Source organism: Coregonus clupeaformis, chromosome 24, assembly GCF_020615455.1.
Source record: "Coregonus clupeaformis isolate EN_2021a chromosome 24, ASM2061545v1, whole genome shotgun sequence".
In the NCBI taxonomy this organism is placed as follows: Eukaryota; Metazoa; Chordata; class Actinopteri; order Salmoniformes; family Salmonidae; genus Coregonus; species Coregonus clupeaformis.
Genome location: NC_059215.1, coordinates 28,981,070 through 29,000,565, shown reverse-complemented (window position 1 = coordinate 29,000,565; position 19,496 = coordinate 28,981,070). Strand labels below are relative to the sequence as shown.

The 19,496-nt window shown below is 43.2% G+C and overlaps 1 protein-coding gene across 1 annotated transcript; it reads left to right on the top strand.

Annotated features, from left to right (window-relative positions):
• The first annotated feature begins 6,763 nt into the window (after nt 1–6,763).
• On the top strand, nt 6,764–19,100 carry LOC121538357 (short transient receptor potential channel 4-associated protein). Its single transcript, XM_041846286.2, has 19 exons — nt 6,764–6,981; nt 7,388–7,516; nt 7,662–7,778; nt 7,875–7,932; nt 8,027–8,082; nt 8,233–8,361; nt 8,509–8,710; nt 8,957–9,145; nt 12,400–12,542; nt 12,776–12,904; nt 13,845–13,903; nt 14,971–15,072; nt 15,188–15,271; nt 15,355–15,445; nt 15,553–15,693; nt 16,028–16,139; nt 16,313–16,425; nt 16,622–16,828; nt 17,035–19,100. The coding sequence occupies exons 1-19, from the start codon at nt 6,865–6,867 to the stop codon at nt 17,170–17,172; spliced, it is 2,316 nt and encodes a 771-aa protein (XP_041702220.1). The 5' UTR covers nt 6,764–6,864; the 3' UTR covers nt 17,173–19,100.
• The last annotated feature ends 396 nt before the right edge of the window (nt 19,101–19,496 follow it).

The following is a 19,496-nucleotide window of genomic DNA, read 5'->3' as shown; positions in this document are numbered from 1 at the left end:
GCTCACAAAGATATGTGGTTCCAAACATGCACAACAGTTTTGCAGCGAGGGCTGTCAAGTTGGGGTAACCTGGCAAGAGATTCTGATAAAATATGTCCAAGCCAGCTGCGGCAAATTTGCCCTTCAAATCCGAGTCACACTGCAGGTCTATTATTTCAAGTTGGATGCTGACGGGCAGATCAGAGGGATTCACAGTGAATGGCGAGCAAGAAACTTTGAAGTCTTTCTCCAGTTCACCAAAAATCTGAAAGCATTGCTCAAACTCCTGTAACAGTCCCGTTATTTTATCTTTGAACCGCTTCATGTCTGCCACATGTTGGGTCGCGCACACATTTTTCAGACAGGGGAAGTGAGCTGCATCACCACCGGCGAGTTGCGTCTCCCACAATGACAGCTTCAACTTGAAAGAACATATGCTGTCATAATACTGCGTGACAACTTTGTTGCGCCCTTGCAGCTGTTTGTTCAAGTTATTCAGGTGCTCTGTAACATCCACCATAAATGCAAGGTCCTGCATCCATTCTGCGGAATGAAATTCTAACACTGGTTTGCCCTTTTCTTCCATGAACTGTTCAATTTCTTCTCGTAAATCAAAGAAACGCCTCAGCACAGCACCTCGGCTTAACCATCTTACCTCAGTGTGGTATGGCAGGCCATAGATGTGGTATTTCTCTCTGAGAAGGCTGTAAAACTGACGGTGATTCAGGCTTCTGGATCGGATGAAATTAACAGTTTGGATGACCACCTTCATGACGTTATCCATCTTTAATGACTTGCAACACAAAGCCTCCTGGTGCAAAATACAGTGAAAAGTCCAAAAATCACGTCCTCCATTTTCAGATTGCACTTTCTCTCTGAACTTTGTCAAAATGCCTGCTTTTTTCCCGATCATTGAGGGCGCACTATCTGTAGCCAGGCTGACAGCGCGGGACCAGTCCACTCCGACCCTGTCCAGTGCGCCGACGAGTGCAGTGAAAATATCAGCTGCTGTCGTTGTATCTGGCATCGGCACCAACTCCACGAACTCCTCGGTGACGGTCAATGTGTCATCAACTCCGCGGATGAAAATGGCCAGTTGTGCAACATCTGTAATGTCCGTGCTTTCATCAATTGCAACCGAAAACGCAATAAATGACTTTACTTTTTGCTTCAACTGACTGTCCAAATCCACTGAAAGATCGGAAATCCTGTCTGCAACTGTGTTTCTTGTCAGGCTGATATTTGCAAAAGCCTGGCGCTTTTCAGGGCACACAATCTCCGCTGCCTTCATCATGCATGTTTTTACAAATTCACCCTCACTAAATGGTTTTGAAGCCACTGCGATTTCATTAGCAATGAGGTAGCTAGCTTTCACTGCAGCGTCACTGATGTCTCGGCTGTGAGTAAACACAGACTGCTGTTTCTTCAGACCCGCCAACAGTTCATTCACCTTCTCTCTTCTCCGCTGTCCTTGAAAGTTGTCATATTTGTCGGCATGAAGACTCACATAGTGGCGACAAAGGTTATATTCTTTCAGCACTGCAACATGCTGTGAACACACCAAACATACAGCTTTCCCATTCAATTCCGTTAATAAATAGGAGGATGACAATTTTTCTTGGAACACTCTGCACTCTGCACTCTGCGTGCACTTTTCTCTTTTTTGACAGAGACATATTGGGGCAATGAGGGTGCCAAAGCACATAATGTTAAAAGTAGAAGCCGTAATAAATATTGCGGGCAAAACAAAGTAGTTCATCCGGACTGGCTGCACTTGCTTGACCTACTTGCTCTGTCCCGGTATAAACAGTTTGCTTGCTTATCACAATTGCTATTGCACCATCCAGTGGACGCAATTGGAACAGCAGTTTCTTTTATTGAAAAATTGCAGCTCATTTTTATACTTTACAAAATCATCTCGCGGGCCGGATTAAACCCCCTTGCGGGCCTGATCGGGATGTTTGACACCCCTGCTGTAGACTGTTTTAGAGAAATGTCATCATTGAATACATTTACATTTACGTCATTTAGCAGACGCTCTTATCCAGAGCGACTTACAAATAGGTGCATTCACCTTATAGTCAGTAGTACAACCACTTTACAATGTTTTGTTTAAAAAAAAAATTAATGTATTATTTTTTAATTTAATTTAATTTTAATTTTTATTAATTTTTTAGGGGGGTTGGGGTAAGGGGGGGTAGAAGGATTACTTTATCCTATCCCAGGTATTCCTTAAAGAGGTGGGGTTTCAAATGTCTCCGGAAGGTGGTGAGTGACTCCACTGTCCTGGCATCGTGAGGGAGCTTGTTCCACCATTGGGGTGCCAGAGCAGCGAACAGTTTTGACTGGGCTGAGCGGGAACTATGCTTCCGCAGAGGAAGGGAGCCAGCAGGCCAGAGGTGGATGAACGCAATGCCCTCGTTTGGGTGTAGGGACTGATCAGAGCCTGAAGGTACGGAGGTGCCGTTCCCCTCACAGCTCCATAGGCAAGCACCATGGTCTTGTAACAGATGCGAGCTTCAACTGGAAGCCAGTGGAGTGTGCGGAGGAGCGGGGTGACGTGAGAGAACTTGGGAAGGTTGAACATCAGGCGGGCTGCGGCATTCTGGATGAGTTGTAGGGGTTTAATGGCACAGGCAGGGAGCCCAGCCAACAGCGAGTTGCAGTAATCCAGACGGGAGATGACAAGTGCCTGGATTAGGACCTGTGCCGCTTCCTGTGTAAGGCAGGGTCGTACTCTCCGAATGTTGTAGAGCATGAACCTACAGGATCGGGTCACCGCCTTGATGTTAGCAGAGAACGACAGGGTGTTGTCCAGGGTCACGCCAAGGCTCTTCGCACTCTGGGAGGAGGACACAACGGAGTTGTCAACCGTGATGGCGAGATCATGGAACGGGCAGTCCTTCCCCGGGAGGAAGAGCAGCTCCGTCTTGCCAAGGTTCAGCTTGAGGTGGTGATCCGTCATCCATACTGATATGTCTGCCAGACATGCAGAGATACGATTCGCCACCTGGTTATCAGAAGGGGGAAAGAATAAGCTTTCATTGTCTGCTTATATGCCCCCGTTATTTATCCTACGGTTCTGACTTGGTGTACAGGGAGAATACTGTAAGAACGGCCCATGTTCTGAAATATGTCGCAGTACATTTCAAACAAATAGTTATGTCTTAATCGAAATGTACATCTTGCCTCTTATCCGCTCATCGTTCCCTCATGCCATAGTTTGTACATCTCAATTGTTATATTGCTTATATAGGTCTCTTATTAATCATTTTAGGCAATGTTGGAATGATTTCATTGTTTTGCTTACTTTGTGTATTATAATTAGCTCATGTGCTTTTCTTCACGAGGAGGGATACTATATAATGTTCTTTGGTCTGTAACCATGTTTGCCAGTGACAGCCTCTTCCCATTCAAATATTTTTTTTCAACTAAAAGTTCAGCAATAGACCCATGTAATTCCAGTTGATATTGCGAGGGTTGTTTATTGCGCTGTCTGTGCGTCGATATATTGTCTATTAAAGTGGATACTCGTGATTGTATTTTCCTTCCTTTTTAGACCACGTAGGCCTAATTAAATACTTCAAATGATAGGCTAACCGTGTCTCTCTCTCGCTCTGTGTGGTAACTTGAAGAAGAGTAAAGTTAAGGCCTCAACATCTTGCGAATTTATCACAACTATCATCTGCATTTCTGTCGGGGTCTATTTTGAAAGTCCTGAACAAATAGGCCTACCTCGTCGCAGCTCGTTTGCTTGCACTTGCTTATACTTAGAGCTAAGTGTTAATGATATAAGAACAAACATTATGAATTTACTGAACATAAATGTAATAATATTTGTGTATGGTTCAAAAGTCAAAACTCATGGTGGCGTTCGTTATTATTGAAGGAGAATCCGGTTCTTATCGACTTACATAAATCCACAAGGAGTCAGAAGAAACCATATTTGTTTAAACAAGTCAGCCATTTCAGCTATGGTTTTTAAAAAGGCAGTAAATGAGGCTGAATAAACTGTTTTGCTGCCAGACGAGGCTCCGCTGATAGCCAGGTGTAGCTGGGGTAAGGATTCTCTCCATGGTGCTGAAAGGAAAACTCCGATGTCGGGACAGCTTTATGTAGGCCCTAACAGTTTGTGGGCACCATTTGTCAACGCTAAAGAGCAATTCATGTATTGTTTAGTGTTGTGGGTTGATATTATGGTGGTATGAGGAAGAACGTACAACTGGATAAAGGATTTCCTGTTTGGAAGGTCTATCCAGGTGAGGGTGGGGAAGTCAGGCAGCTACCTGGTGGATAACGGTACACCACAGGGGAGCGTGATTAGTCATCTGTTGTTCTCAATCATGATCAAAGATGTTTACTCTCAGGTACAGACGGATATTGGGAGGTCGTTATTTGCAGATGATGGGGCCTTATGGAAGAGAGGAAGAAATGTGCCATAAATGGTCAGGAAGGTACAGGAAGCAATTGATGAGGGATGGGGATTCAGGTTCTCTGTCGAGAGAACTCAAACAGTCTTCTTTACCAGGAGGAAGGTGGGAGATGAGGTATGCTTGAGGTTATATGGGAGAAACTTGGAGAGGGTGGGGGCCTTCAGGTTCCTTGGGGTATACTTTGATACTAGACTGATCTGGGCAGAACACTCAGAGAGTGGTGGAAAAGTGTAAGAAGGTGCTAAATGTGATGCGCTGTCGGACGGGGAAGGAGTGGGGGGGGGCGCTGGGCGTTCCTCATTGAGGACCATGTATGTTGCATTGATCCGATCTGTAATAGATTAGCAGTATAGCATATGGTTCTGCAGCTTGGACCTCATTGGAAAGGCTAGATGTCATACGGGGCAAGGACTCAGAATATGTAGTGGGGCGTTTCAGACGTCCCCAGTGGCTGCATTACAGGTGGAGATGGGGGATATGCCATTGCAGATTAGGAGAAGGCAGCTGGCAATGAATTATTGGGTCAACCTACAAGGACATGGGGCGTCTCATCCTGCGAAAGGGATTTTACAGGCATGCTGGGAACATGAGCGAAGACAGAACATGAGCTTTGGGTGCGTGGGTAATACCCAGGCGAAGGAGATGGGACTGTATGGAAGGGAGTTTATTCCAACGGTAGCTATTCCTGTAAATCCACCATGGCTACTCCCACCTCCAGTAGTTGATCTAGAAGTGTTGGATAGACTACAGAAAGATAGGGAGATTGTTGATCCATCTGATTTGTTTAAGAGACGTCTGTATACTGTGTATCAGGATTTTGTGGCCATTTACACAGATGGTTCAAATTATTCAAGAAAAGGACGTACTGGGTCAGCATTTGTAGTGCAGGAATGTGGGGTGGAAGTCAGGAAACGTATTACAGATCATCTGGCTGTATATACGGCGGAGCTGATGGCCATACTGTTGGCCTTGCAGTGGGTGGAGGAAGTCAAACCAGATACTTGGGTCCCAGCCCATGTGGGGGTGGAGGGGAATGAGGCAGTTGATATACTGGCTAAACAAGCACTTAGTAGTGCGGATCTTGATGTTGTAGTTTCAATGAGCAAGGCAGAGGCAAAACGCCTGATATATACAGTGATGGTGCAGAGATGGCAGGAGCAGTGCAATAGAGATAATAAGGGCAGGCATTTATTTCAAGTACAGAGGAAAGTCAGGGAGGGGAGGCTATTTTTAAAAGAAGAAGGGTGGGACACAGCCAGTTGAATAAGACATTAAATGTGATAGGAACGCATCCAACATTAAAGTGTGATTCTTGCCAGGAAACAGAGACCGTGGAGCATGTATTGCTACAGTGTGGGCAGTATCAGAGGGAAAGAGAGAGGATGAGATCTAGTATGAGGGAGAAGGGGATACAGGAAATTAGTTTAAAGAGTATATTGAGTAGAACGTCATTAGATATAGTGTCAAATATGTTTTATCTTTTTTAAGAGAAACGGGGCTGGCAGGTAGGATTTAGTTTCTCCCTGTCTCTGACCCACATTCCAGTACAGTACGTGGCGGTAATGCACCTTAACGTTGGATGTCAACCGCCGATAAACCCCATTGAAGAAGAAGAAGAAGTAGCAGTTGTGGCTTTGCTGGCATGCATTAAAAAAAGGTTGAGTTTGCCCCACCAGATTGACATGCTAAAATCGCCACTGGTCATACCTAACTGCCCCAGTGGCTTTCCATTGAGGCCCACAGTGGAGGTGTCATAATCCTCATAAAAGCTCTCTCGGACAAGATGACTTTTATCAATATATTCGGCTCTATTTACTCTCAGATTCGCATCAACGTAGACATCATGCAAGACTACAAATCCCTGCAAGCTCCTTTTTTGTGAGAACCATCAGTAGTTTAAAATTAGATGGAAACCGATTTAACTTGTATTTTTTATTCGGTATGTGGGAGTTTAACCGCAAAATGTATTTTATGTGCACTACATAATCGCGCACAGACTTGTCTTCAACAAGTCAATTTGATGGAAGCACATATCTGGTGGGGAAATGCGCATATTGTTATGCAGATTTTTGAATATTCACATGAAAATCTGTCGCCAATTGGAAGGAAACCTAGCTAATCATTGAAACTTTTTTTTGCTATTTTTATATAGGGACATAGAACTAAAACTGAGGGGGTACAAGTTTGAACTGAGGGCCCCCTTGTGGAACCGGGTAAGCCTACAGGTTTTTTTGTGTGCATTTTAGTTAACCCTAACCCGTTTACAATGCTTAACCTAATTCTCCTAAACTGCTAGGTTAGTTATCCTTACCTGCTCCGTAAGGTCTCCTAACCTGCTACGAAAAGTCAATTCTGACTAGCTGTATCCATCCCTTCTAGCCAAAATGGTGCGAACTATTCTGTCGACAGTCCATAACTTCCTGTTAAGAGAAAAGCAAAAGAGGAAGCAGTAATGGCGACAACAGAAGGATCCGAGCCTCCTCGGACCCGAAGAAATAGTAATAAAAACATCCTTACAAGGATCAGACATGGACAAAGCACTGGCCGGGCAATTAGTCGAGGCACAGAGGTAAAATACACATTCAGAAATCCTTGCTAAAAGACGAAATTACAAGGGTTTGGGACGGAGAAAGACATTTGGCTAGCTTGCTTGCTAACGTTAACTTTCGCTATTTACAGTAGCTACGTCTACTCAAACGGAGCGCTGAGACCGCTAACTAGATAACGTTAGCTAGCTAAAATAGTAGAAGTCAGAAGTATATGTAGCCATTACATTAGATAGCTAGCAAGTCACTATGCTAGTCACGGCAACCCAAAGGAAAGTTGGTGCTAGCTGTTAGCGGGCTACAGCTATTACATTTAACATCAACTGTTGTGACTGTTAGCTAGCCCAGTTAACGTTACTGATTTATGTACTTTATTTGCCCAATCCTTGACATGTTTTTGCTCCTATGGTGTTCCTTCCTTGTCCTTAGATATCTGAGGCCCTACTCCAGGAGAGAGACCAGCAGGCCCAGTGGCATGGGATTCCAGTGCTGCTGCAGAGACTTTATGACAGCAGTCACCTCAACAGTGACCTCTCCCAGATCCACTCCATTATCAAGGTGCAAATAATAAATACTCTTCCCAGACCTGTCAGAGCTGTAATGCCACACGTAGAGGCAAAGGTTTCATGCTCGTTTTTCCCATGTTAGCTGTGATGGTATTTGCTGCTGAGTTGACGGGTGTGTTGTCTCTGTGGTGTGGTAGGAAGTGTCATCTTTTCTCTCCATGGAGGCTATGTCATTTGTAACAGAGGACAGGAGAACAGCACAGGAGTCCACCTATCCCAACATATACACCTTTGACCTCTTTGGAGGCGTTGATGTGAGTCTCCAACATGTTGACACAGAGGCAAATATAACTGTCTTGTCAGTGGTCATATTTGCTGTGTAAGGGTTTGAATTTCTGCTTTGTCCTTAGTTGCTAGTGGAGATTCTGATGAGACCCACCCTCACCACACAGATGAATGTCCCTAAAAGTAAGCCACATTAAAACATTCCTAGGTCATAGTTTTGCAAATCTGAGGAATTTAAGATGCCCTGAATAGATTCTAACCTGTGTTCTCTTTGCAGTGAGTGATGACCTTGTCAAGGATTGTTTAAGTGTTCTGTACAATTGTTGTATATGTGTAAGTATCAATGCCATTGATAAATAGTGTTCGAATGCATGTAAGATAATATCTGGCAACTTAACACTGTCTGAAACATAGGATGATGTCCACCCTCTTACCTTTCTTTTAGTCAGAAAAGGCTAATCATTAGCTTTCCCTCATTTTCAGATGGAAGGAGTCACTAAAAGTCTGGCATCACGAGATGACTTTGTCATGTATTTGTTTACACTGATGTCAAACAAGAAAACATTTTTGCAAACAGCCACATTGATTGAGGACATTCTTGGGGTCAGTAAGGTAAGGATGGCCTAAAAACCCTTACTATCACTGTCAATCTTTACAAATTATTCATTCAAATTGACTGAATCCCACTGAACCTAAATGCTTAAAGATGCACCAAAACATCAATAACCTGTACCTTCTACCTTCCTCTCTGTGCTCCAGGAGATGATCCAGCTGGAGGACATCCCCAACCTGCCAAGTCTGGTTCAGAGCTTCAACCAGCAGCAGCTGGCCAACTTCTGCCGCATCCTGTCAGTCACCATCTCTGAGCCAGACATGGGCAACGATGACAAGCACACGCTGCTGGCCAAGAACGCCCAGCAGAGGGCCAACCCCTGCCCGTCCCACTCTGAAGTCAACCAGGGTAAGACAGCTCTCACCATCAAACCTGAGAGAGACTAGAAGGAGTTGTCACATTCAATGATGCTTCTTCATATGACTAGCATTTAATGAAGAAAATGCTTGTTAATGACTTGTCCCTATATTGCTCAGCAATGCATGAGATGAAAAGTTGATGGATTTGCACTCCTCAATGCCTGTCCTTAGCACTCTGTTGACGGGAAAGAGTAAGTTGATAATCAAATAATCTGTTCTCCCCTGTGTGTATCAGTGGCCCTGCTGAACATCCCAGGCTTCATTGAGCGGCTGTGTAAGCTGGCCACCAGGAAGGTGTCAGAGGCCTCGGGGGCATCCAGCCTGCTGCTGGAGCTTCAGGACTGGTACACCTGGCTGGACAACGCCCTGGTGCTGGATGCGCTCATGCAGATGGCCACAGAGGACGCCGAGCAGAGTAGCACAGGTCAGAACAATAGATAGACATGCACTCTCCCTCACACACATGCACGCACGTTAGGATTGAATATTTTCCCAGTATTTTACAAATGGTCCATCCCGAGAACAAATCACCTTTCTCCCGGGTAACCCAGTTTTTTCACCAAAACCTGAAGTGTCATTTCAAAAGCATATAAAAAGCCTATGTCTGGATTTGACTAGAGCTTTGATCAAAAATTCAGGCCTGATGCTACCTGAGTCTGATGAGCCATACATTTAAAGACATTTTGTGAGCCCAAGCCCAAAAAAACCCAAGTGATTGTGCCTTTATCCTATACATACACTACCGTTCAAAAGTTTGGGGTCACTTAGACATTTCCTTGTTTTCGAAAGAAAAGCAATTTTTTTGTCCATTTAAAATAACATATCTCAGACTGCCCATCTTAATATTTTATTTTTATTGGCCAGTCTGAGATAGGGCTTTTTCTTTGGAACTCTGCCTAGAAGGTCAGCATCCCGTAGTCGCCTCTTCACTGTTGACGTTGAGACTGGTGTTTTGCGGGTACTATTTAATGAAGCTGCCAGTTGAGGAGCTGTGAGGCGTCTGTTTCTCAAACTAGACACTAATGTATTTGTCCTCTTGCTCAGTTGTGCACCGGGGCCTCCCACTCCTCTTTCTATTCTGGTTAGAGCCAGTTTGCGCTGTTCTGTGAAGGGAGTAGTACACAGCGTTGTATGAGATCTTCAGTGTCTTGGCAATTTCTCGCATGGAATAGCCTTCATTTCTCAGAACAAGAATAGACTGATGAGTTTCAGAAGGAAGTTCTTTGTTTCTGGCCATTTTGAGCCTGTAATCGAACCCACAATTGCTGATGCTCCAGATACTCAACTAGTCTCAAGAAGGCCAGTTTTATTGCTTCTTTAATCAGCACAACAGTTTTCAGCTGTGCTAACATAATTGCAAAAGGGTTTTCTAATGATCAATTAGCCTTTTAAAATGATAAACTTGGATTAGCAAACACAACGTGCCATTGGAACACAGGACTGATGGTTGCTGATAATGGGCATCTGTACGCCTATGTAGATATTCCATAAAAAATCAGCCGTTTCCAGCTACAATAGCCAGTTACAACATTAACAATGTCTACACTGTATTTCTGATCAATTTTATGTTATTTTAATGGACAAAAAAAATAATTTTCTTTCTAAAACAAGGACATTTCTACGTGACCCCAAACTTTTGAACGGTAGTGTACCTTTCATAATATTTCCCATAATGTTATTAGCCTACCTCCTCTTTCTCTCTCTCTCGTTGCCTCATTCCTTCCTCGCTTTCAACAGTTAAAATAAGTATGTTCCGTTGTCCTTATCTTCAACATTAATGACATGCTTGAGTAATATAGGACTAGAATTGACGGCTTTCACTTCTCTTCATGAAGACCGAATAGTTATGGGTCTGAATAAATAACTTCTATAGCCTACCGCCATCGCGCATTTGCTCTTCTTTCAAACTACCCGTAAGTTCTATTGGCTGCTGTATTTAACATTCAGAAAACAAGAGCTTGCATCCTTCTTCGAATTGTCTATTGGTATAAGAAATGCAACAAAACAATTTTCCAGCAAGCTATTCTAGTCTAGCTTTTCCTACATGGGACTCCAAGAGCTAAGGAGCGTTTTTTAAGGAGAGAGGACAGCAGATCACAGGTGTGTGTATATTGCGCAATAGACAGAGGCTAGTTAGACACTTATTATGCATAACCCATCAATCATTAGCTAAATATAAGGCTAATACTGTGTTGACTTTATCACCTGAAAGAGGTAGGCTTAGACAGCTATATATATCAATTTTGAGCTGGATGATCTATTTTGGATGAGAAAGAGAGAGGGAGGGGAAGACTGCTCGAGCATGCTCTTATTTAAAGCAACGATATTCGAGTGATAGGCTGTTTCAAAACACTGCAGCTGCAATAATAAAAAATGAAGGTGACCCCGAAAGCCAGATGGAGATGTGTAAATTAGACAGTCATTCGGTCCTTATATTACTGTAGGATAAGCTATGCTGCAGCAAATGTAGGCCTACCTGTCACAAGAAAAAAAGCTACCATGATGAGACGATAGGTCTACATGCATTGTGAACTGCATTCCATACTGAGATGGGCTGTCTGTCCCCACCATGATCGTTGATGATTGATCATGCAGAGAGAAGGCCGTAGCGAAGCCATATTTAGACATCGCATATATTTTAACAGTTCCATTTCACGTCATGCTGTTGATATAAATAATGCATTATAATTGACTGGTTTCTCGCAGTTATTTATCCCGGGAAAAGGGAGTGGTTTTGGGCGTTAAATCTCGGTAACCGGGTTCCCGCCATTCAATCCAAACGCACGTCATGCTCCAGTCATCTTGGACATGGAAACTCATGTCCAACTCATCCCACGGAGGGCCGAGTGTCTGCGGGTTTTCGCTCCTCCCTTGTACTTGATTGATGAATTAAGGTCACTAATTAGTAAAGAACTCCCCTCACCTGGTTGTCTAGGTCTTTAATTGAAAGGAAAAACCAAAAACCCGCAGACACTAGGCCCTCCATGGAATGAGTTCGACACCCCTGGATTACAGTATGAAAGACTGTTCACCATTTTAGTAATACGGTTCAGTGTGACAGACTACATAGGGCCCTATAAAATCTGCTTTGTAGACGGATTCACGGAATCCAGACATAATCCAAACGTAATTCAATAATATTCAAACATTTATTGAAATTGATAGGGAATCAACTAAATGTATTGAACTTATTAGAAAATGCATTAATTTGTCAAACTTAATCATTAAATGTTAACTACAAAGTAACCTATGCCTACCTGGCTGAATATAATTATTATTTGCATCAATCTAGTGCCATTTGTTTTGCAAACTCTGCAATCACATGAGCGCTACAGAAACATTTCTAACCAAACAACGCTCTCTTGCTGGTGGCACTTGCATTAAAGGGTATCTACATCAAAAAATCAAATTGTGTTTTTTCAGACCTTTAAGTGGACTCCTGATGTGGTTTAAGCGTTGTTGTGGACTTAGAACATCCATTTTCTTTTTTTTTATTACTAAGGTATGATTTTGAGACCAAAAACCGGAAGAAAATAAGGAAAAATTGACACCTGTTTAAGCAAAACAGAGAAAATGGAATTTGGGGGAAAAATAAAACTGATTTTATAGGGCTCTATGTGTACAGTACCATATGTTGTCGTAATCTCAATGTGTTATGTACACTGTGCTCTTTCTCAGAGTCCTCAGACGAGAGTTCTCTGGCCACCAGCCCTCTCAGACACCGTCTGCCCCAGTCCATGAATATTGTCCATGAGATCATGTACAAGGTGGAGGTGCTCTATGTGCTCTGTGCGCTACTCATAGGCCACCAGAGGAACCAGGTGAGAGCCAGATATCTGGAGTTTACAACAGTTGGTTTGGGAAAATGGGTTCCATTAGTAACTGAGATTGTAAGGTTTTTCTTAGCCACTGTGCTTCTGCCTCTGCATTGCTTGCTCTTTGGGGTTTTAGCCTGGGTATCTGCAAAACACTTTGTGACAACTGCTGATGTACAAAGGGCTTTATAAAATAAATGTGATTGATTGATTGTAAACGTATCGTGCCTTGTAAACAGGTTCACAAAATGCTGGCAGAGTTCAAACTGATTCCAGGACTTAACAACCTGTTTGACAAGCTGATCTGGAGAAAGCAAACATCTTCGAATGTCCTCCATGGCCAGAACCAAAACTGTGGCTGCAGCCCGGTAAGAAGACCCCTCTGCTCTGGGAATGGGTCAATGGGCGCATTCACACTCCACCTTAGCCCAGGGTTAAGAGCAGGGTTAGCACCGACTTTTCGGGGTTAGCCCCAGAAACTCGGTGCCAAAATAGCCAGTGTGAAAAGGGGTCAAAAACAACGCCTAGAATGCTCACTGTCCAATCACAAAAGCGTCACTTTCACTTAATTTCCATACGCATGTGATGCCTGTAATGCGTTCTGCACATTATTTTGACAAGTCAATTCATAATATTTAATCCTTCCATCTGAGGACAAAAAAACAAAATACTTTCATCCATGCAAAAACATTGGTTGCTATGCCTAACAAAAATGGTTGCTATGCAGGCTGGATAATGTCTTTTCACTTAGCCAACTAAAGCTACAAACTCTACAGCTGGAAGGGCAGCAAACGCTCAATTTTCATAGCTTTTCTATTGACATTTAATTGCATATATCCATGATGATAATAATATTGTTGCATGATTTTGCCTGGATCAGAAAAGTTGATCCCGTTAGTTCACAGCATTCTCTGTGGCGAGATCGAATTTTAAGTGATTTTTTTTTCCTGATGTCGGACAGGCAGACAAGCAAGGTTTATACAAACCATCCCACTGTTGGAAATCAAATGCTAGGCCAGAATCAAGAGGAAATAATGTGTTAGTAAATGTCTTATTGCGTGTAACATTGGTTGTGTTTGTCCGTTAGCCCAGGGCTTTGGAATACAAGTGTGAATCCTTAGCCCAGGGCTAATGCTTAGCCCAGGGTTAACAAATGCTTGTGTGAACACTGACCATGGGCTAGCTTATCCTGTCTAGCCTGGGGCTAAGAACAATGCAGTGTGAAAAGGCCTATTGTGTCAATGGCATTGTAGCACTAATCACTGCTATTGCACCACTCACTGTTCCTCCTCTCTTCATCACACACAGGAGATCGCCTTTAAAATCCAGTTCCTACGATTACTCCAGAGCTTCAGCGACCATCATGAGTGAGTACATTAAAGACTAGGTGTATGAAAGAAACTATATTGCTGGGGAATTAAGACACATCGCCTGATATACACTATGAAAGTCCTGCCTACTTCCTGAATCATATCTCATACTGTTTTTGAAAGGGCTTCAAGATTATATCTTCAAATCCATGAAAACGCAGTCATATAAGATATACACTGAGTGTACAAAACATTAGGAACACCTGCTCTTTCCATGACATAGCTTTCACCTGGTCAGTCTATGATCCCTTATTGATGTCACCTGTTAAATCCATTTCAATCAGTGTAAATGAAGGGGAGGGGACAGGTTAAAGAAGGATTTTTAAGCCTAGAGAATTGAGACATGGATTGTGTATGTGTGCCATTCAGAGGGTGAATGGGCAAGACAAAAGATTTAAGCGTCTTTGAACAGAGTATGGTAGTAGGTGCATCGGTTTGAGTGTGTCAAGAACTGCAACGTTGCTGGGTTTTTCACGCTCAACAGTTTCCCGCCAACTTGACACAACTGTGGGAAACATTGAAGTCAACATGGGCCAGCCTCCCTGTGGAACGCTTTCAACACCTTGTAGATCATGCCACAACGAATTGAGGCTGTTCTGAGGGCAAAAATGGGGTGCAACTCAATATTAGGAAAGTGTTTCTAATGTTTTGTACATTCAGTGTATGTAAAACAGGGATGGGCAACTCAAGTCCTCGGGGGGCTGGAGTGGTGTCACACTTTGTCCCCATACCTAGCAAACACAGCTGATTTAAACTAATTGTGTTCTAAAGTGAAGATCATGATTAGTTGATTATTGGAGTCAGGTGTGTTAGCTGGGGCTGGGGCAAAAGTGTGACACCAATCAGACCCCTGAGGACTGGAGTTGCCCATCCCTGATGTTAAAATTATTTTCGTAATTATGGATTAATTTACTTGTATCTGATGCTTTTTCAGGAAGGTTTTCGATTGTGTTTTCTTTTTTCGTAATCGAAAACCTTCATAAAATACATTGGGTAGTGAGTTTGGTACCATCTCAGTGAATCTGTCATTTGGATCATGTCTGATCTTTCCTCCTCCCTCTCAGGAACAAGTATCTCCTCCTGAACGCTCAGGAGCTGAATGAACTGAGTGCCATCTCTCTGAAAGCCAGCATCCCTGAGGTGGATGCTCTTGTCAACACGGACCGGTAGGGCTCATAGTTAGGCTGGCGCACAGGGATGGAGGACGTTTTGGGGTTCTGAATTTGATAAAATCCCCCATTGCATGCATCCTCACCCTTCTCTTTTCTCTCTCCTATATAGAAATCTAATCTGTGATGGTAAAAAGGGCCTCCTGACACGGCTACTTTCAGTCATGAAGAAAGAACCGGTTGAATCCTCATTTAGGTGAGTGTGTTTACTCCAGGAGTTAATGAGTGAAACATTATGCCACAGATAAAGAGTTAGAACCCCCGTCTCTCTGTCTGTAGGTTCTGGCAGGCGAGGGCGGTAGAGAGCTTCCTGAGAGGGGCCACCTCCTATGCTGACCAGATGTTCCTGCTCAAGAGAGGCCTGCTGGAGGTACGGAGGCTGTTGCCAAGCCAGTGAGGACACACACACCTATGATATAACAGCTTTCAAGTATTCATTTAAAACCTCCCAATAATCCCTCTCCTTTGTCTCTCTAGCACATTCTGTTCAGCATCATAGACAGTGGCTGTAAGTCTAGGGACGTGCTGCAGAGCTACTTTGACCTGCTGGGGGAACTCATGAAGTTCAACATCGACGCCTTCAAGAGGTTCAACAAATATGTCAACACAGAGGAGAAGGTAGGCCAGGGGTCAGGGCAGAGGGGTTAGGGTTAAGACTTTAAAACACTGAGAAGCAAGGTGAGTATACATGTAAATAGATGGTCAGTCAGGGGCAATTCCATGGTAAGAGTCATGCTGTGACACAGATTTTTCACTTTAAAATGTATGTCAAAATTTTTTTTATTATTGCAAAGTTAAACATACTATACAACTCGATGCACAAGGACTACTTTTAACAATTTCCACTGAAATTTAAAAACAGGAAGTGCCCTCAGTTAAAACCTTATCCCTACCAATTGACAACTTTCAAGTCCTGTTACATGTTTGGTTTAATTTCTGCATCCTGTGTTAGTTCCAGACTTTTATGACCCAGATCAACAGCTCTCTGGTGGACTCCAACATGCTGGTGCGCTGTATCATCCTCTCCCTGGACCGCTTTGAGAGCCAGATTGAGGATGTGAGCGGTAGGTCCATAGAAATAGGCTGTAGAAACACCAGTTGTTTTAGTAGGCCTAATGAAGCATCAGGGATGCTTTGTGTGTGGCTTTATGGTAGTGAAATATGTCTACTCTTGGTATTCTTAGTTATCCTCCTCTGACTCATCCATGTTTCTCTCCTTTCCCCCTCTCTCCTGTAGTTGTGGAGGTACTGTCAGAGTGCAGTCTGTTGTCCTACATGGCCCGCGTGGAAAACCGACTGACCTTCCTCTTCAGGCTCGTTAACATCATCAATGTGCAGACACTCACACAGGCAAGGAAACACACTATCCTATGTTCTGTTGACAGTTTTACTAATGGCTCACGTGCTATTGCATCCTCCTAGCTATTATAGACTTTACATTCCTGTATTTCTTGTTTCTCATATTGAGACATACTTGTCTTCATCTGCAGATCAGCTAACTGTATGATCCTGTCTGTTATTTGATGGTGGCTGAACCCAATGTTAGGAGAATGTGAGCTGTCTGAACACCAGCCTGGTGGTGTTGATGCTGGCCAGGAGGCGGGACAAGCTGCCTTACTGTCTCAACGCCCTGAGAGAGAAGGAGTACGCTGAGAAATACCCCGGCTGCCTGCTCAACAACTTCCACAACCTGCTGCGCTTCTGGCAGCGCCACTACCTCAACAAGGACAAGGATAGCACCTGTCTGGAGAACGTGAGTGTCCTGGCCAATGCACACACACCCCGTTGTTACTTTAATGCTGTCTACTCTACTCTATATTGCTTGCTATGGTGGTAATTCTGTATTAGGTCACCTGTACATTGGACCATGCTCCATCCTATTGTGGTTGTGAATGGTCTCAGGGGAATTTATATCTTACATCTCTCTCCTATTCTCTATCAACCCTCTTCCTGCAACAGAGTTCCTGTATATCCTTTACCTACTGGAAGGAGACTGTGTCGGTTCTGTTGGACTCAGACCCAACTTCACTATGTGCCATAGCCAGCTACATCGATGAGGCCTACATGGATCTGGGCAGAGACTTTCTGGAAGTTTAATACCTGGGATGCTGCCTCTGGAAAGATGGATGGATGGATGGATGGATGGATGGATAAGAAAGAGAGGAGGAGAGGCAACGTCTCCAATCACTTACAAACTGAACAGATCCGAGCTCTCACCCCTCCACATAGCTGTTATTCAGGGATCCTTAGCTCTACAGAATGACTGTGTGCATAGTTTTGGGCGTGTGTGTTTGTTTGTGTGTGTGGATATGCTTTAGTGGGTATGTGAGTGTTAGGTGTAGGAGTGGATGCTTGTGTCATATGTGTGTGGAGCTGTGTTGGGGTGTATCACATGCCAGACTTGGGAGTTTCCATTCTATTGTATCTGTGGAGGGGAAACAGTCAGCCAATCAGCAGCCCCAGAGGACTGAGGTTCCTTCAGCCTTTCACTAACAGTATGGATAGGATCTCTCCTACCCTCTGGTAAACAAAAATACATTCCCACTTCATAGTGTCGCCAAAATGTACATGGTCATTACATTGGCAGTTGGTGCATATCGTACAGAGTACTTACATACCTGTTTGTGTAATAGTTCTACAGTAAGGAAAGGTTTTAACAATCAATTTGAGTTTGTTTGCAGATGTAATTCATGTAATTACAGTTTGATGTGCAGTCACACAAACACGATATGTAAGTACACCAACTGGAAAAAATACATTACTCTACCGGTATGTCAATATGTTTTAGGGACATTGAGGCCTAGATTCAATCAGATCAAGTGTTAACCGGTGATAGCCGACACCAGAATAGCTGATGTTGTGTCGGAGGTGTAACTGCGTTGCAGCTGTCAAATCTGTGAGCAGCTGCTCTTGTGATCATTGTCACGAAGCCACAACGTCCCACTCACTTTAATGTTCAGAACGAGAAAGTGTAGGCTATATAGAAATAATGACGTTCAAATTGAAAATCATTCAACAAAATTAGGATTTCTATCAGCCTAATTGAGGTGTCCAGTGCTCAAACTTGCAAACAAGTCTGCATGGGATTTCTCTTAATGCGACTCCATGCAGCCAATGGCAATGTCTGCTTTAGGTATAATGCTGGGAGCTGCTTGTGGATTTGACAGCTCTAACGCAGTTCCACTGACCAAAAAAACAACCACTCTGCGGATCCGATTGAATAGAGCCCTTAATAGAAGTGAGACCAAAACATCAGTATTTCAGGGACAAGCAATAGTTTTATTTTATTGGTCTAGAAAGAGGCTTGATTTAAAGAAATACATCATAACATGATCCGTGTAAATGACAAAGGATTTAGGACGAGGTGGACACAAGGCTCTGGACTCACCAGAAGAATGAATTTGTTTCAGGTCCAACACACACAGGAGTCCTGACTGCCATCCTTAGTAATGTTAGGAAAGGTGTTTCACTTATGGCATGAGAGGCTCCTACATGTTGTGTGCCCATTTTCAGAATCAGTGTGCATCTGTATGTGACACTGGGCCTACAGGTTTCTTTCTGCATAGAAAAGTATTTGGCAGACCAAACCGTATAAATGTTTTTACATTTGGGATGGTGAAATGTTTTCAGTGTAAACTTAAAACAATTAAAACCAGAAAGTATGTAGAAAAGATAATGGACCTATATCTTTAATAAGATCTTTGAGAACTAACAATCACAAAAATATAAATTAAAACTAAAATTCCAAAAATGATGCGTTCAGAAGTATTTTTGTCATGACATAGGACCCCCACTAGCTTTAAAACGGCAACATTGTTTCTCTGGGCAAGAGGGCCTCAGAAATTTCTGGTCGGCGGCCGCGCCATTGACCACGCCCACTGCCACGACCTAAGCCCATTTTGATCCAGAAAAAACCCTGGCCTATGTCTGAGCCCTTCTCAGAGTGGGTTTGTGTTCATCTAATACCCTCTGTAATTTCACTTTGTAAAGCGAATGAGAAAAATAACAGAACCACTTTGAATCTGTCTTGTCTCTTTATTTAAGTGCTTTAACTCACTAGATCACATGGATGTAGGTTATACAATGTATTATTGTTGACAATGAACAGTCATGTTAAAGGACATTTTAGTATTTCAGCTTTTAACATGGCATTGGCTTGTGTTGGTCTATCACAAATCATTTCTATTTGAACACACACTAGTCAAAACACACTTAAAGGCCCAGTGCAGTCAAAAATGAGATTTTCCTGTGTTTTATATATATTTCCACACTGAGGTTGGAATAATACTGTGACATTGTGAAAATTATGATAATGCCCTTTTAGTATAAGAGCGGTTTGAAAAGGTCACCTGAAATTCCAGCCTGTTTTGTTTGGTTGGATGGGGTTTTGGCCTGCCTGGTGACATCACCAGGCGGTAAAT

What these genes read in the sequence shown, in the direction of transcription:
- LOC121538357 (XM_041846286.2), top strand. Translation starts at nt 6,865, where the DNA reads ATGGCGACAACAGAAGGATCCGAGCCTCCTCGGACCCGAAGAAATAGT. An exon ending in GCTCTTGTCAACACGGACCG is followed by an intron (nt 15,073 to 15,187) that starts GTAGGGCTCATA and finishes TCTCCTATATAG; the next exon opens with AAATCTAATCTGTGATGGTA. An exon ending in TCAAGAGAGGCCTGCTGGAG is followed by an intron (nt 15,446 to 15,552) that starts GTACGGAGGCTG and finishes TTGTCTCTCTAG; the next exon opens with CACATTCTGTTCAGCATCAT.